Genomic DNA, 1,191 nt, shown 5'->3' on the forward strand with positions numbered 1-1,191 from the left:
CAGCAAGGATGGGGGGGGTCCCCCATGGGTCTCCCAAGCATGGGGGGTCCCCAAGGGTCTCCCAAGCATGGGGGGGGGGGTCCCCAAGGGTCTGCAAAGAGAGGACAGGAAGGGTGCAGGGTGCCCCGATGCCAGCAAGGATGGGGGGGACCCAAGGATGCAGCCAGGAGGAGGAAGCAGACGCAGGCACCGATGGAAACCGCAGCAAGACCCCCCCCAATGCCCGGGGACCCCCCCCCCCAAAAATTGCTCACCATCTGCCGGAAGGCCTTGGAGTCCTTGGTGCGGGAGAAGGAGCGCTCGGGCACCCAGCGCGGCGCCAGCCCCTCGGCCGAGTTGGCGCGCGCCCGCTGCAGCTTGGCCAGGATGGCTTTCTCCTCCTTCTGCGGGGCGCCGCGGCCGTGAGAGGGGCAGCCCCCGGGGAGGGGGGGGGGATGCCGGCAGCCCCCCCGGCCCCGCGGCGGCCCCCCAACCCCGACTCACGCGCTTCTGGCTGCAGCCCACGATGAGGAAGGTCTCGATGTTGTGCTCCTTGAGGTAGGCGTTGCGGTCGCCACCGTGGCCCGGCTCCACCTCGTAGTCGCCGTTCAGGTACTGCAGCGTCGCCCACGTGATGTGGATGCGCCTGGGGAACGGGATGGAGGGGGGGAAAATAATGCGCTGAGCATCCCCCGCGCCCCCCGGCACCGTGTGCCCCCCGCGGCGCCGCCGCCCCGCTCACCCGGCCTTGCCGCCCGCCTCCATGTGGTTGGCGAGAGTCACGTCGTTGGACCAGACGTCGAACTGCCACTTGCGCAGCCCCAGGACGCCGCAGTGCACCCGCCCGCTGTGGATGCCCACGCGCATGTTGACGTTCACCCCCGTCACCTCGCGCACCAGCCTGCGGAGGGGCACCGGCACCGCGTCACCCCGACGGCGACGGTGACGGCGGGAGCCCGTACGTGCCGCTGCGGCACCCGCAGGGACCCGCGCCGAGCCAGCGTGCACGAGGGCCGTGCACGGGCACCTGGGACGTGCGTGGCCTCACCGGGGCTGTGCACAACCCAGCTGGGGCTGTGTGCAGGCACCAGAGACGTGCACAACCCAACCGGAGCCATGCACAGCCCAACCAGGGTTGCACCGGCACCAGGGACATGCACAACCCAGCTGGGGACATGCACAGCTCAACCAAGGTTGCACCAGCACCAGGGA

At 70.7% G+C, this 1,191-nt stretch overlaps 1 protein-coding gene across 1 annotated transcript in view; it reads right to left on the reverse strand.

Moving 5' to 3' along the window:
* ADCY6 (adenylate cyclase 6) overlaps nucleotides 1–1,191 on the reverse strand; it is a gene marked incomplete at its 3' end in the record, with an annotated part of 10,596 nt that overhangs the window by 5,961 nt on the left and 3,444 nt on the right. Inside the window, exons 2-4 of the mRNA XM_026084992.1 lie at nucleotides 722–880; nucleotides 484–625; nucleotides 255–383 (exon numbers count right to left, since the gene is read on the reverse strand). Of these exons, the coding sequence (XP_025940777.1) occupies nucleotides 255–383; nucleotides 484–625; nucleotides 722–880 (430 nt within the window). The remainder of the gene's footprint in view (nucleotides 1–254; nucleotides 384–483; nucleotides 626–721; nucleotides 881–1,191) is intronic.

Source organism: Apteryx rowi, unplaced genomic scaffold (assembly GCF_003343035.1).
Source record: "Apteryx rowi isolate R43461 unplaced genomic scaffold, aptRow1 scaffold_657, whole genome shotgun sequence".
Classification (NCBI taxonomy): Eukaryota; Metazoa; Chordata; class Aves; order Apterygiformes; family Apterygidae; genus Apteryx; species Apteryx rowi.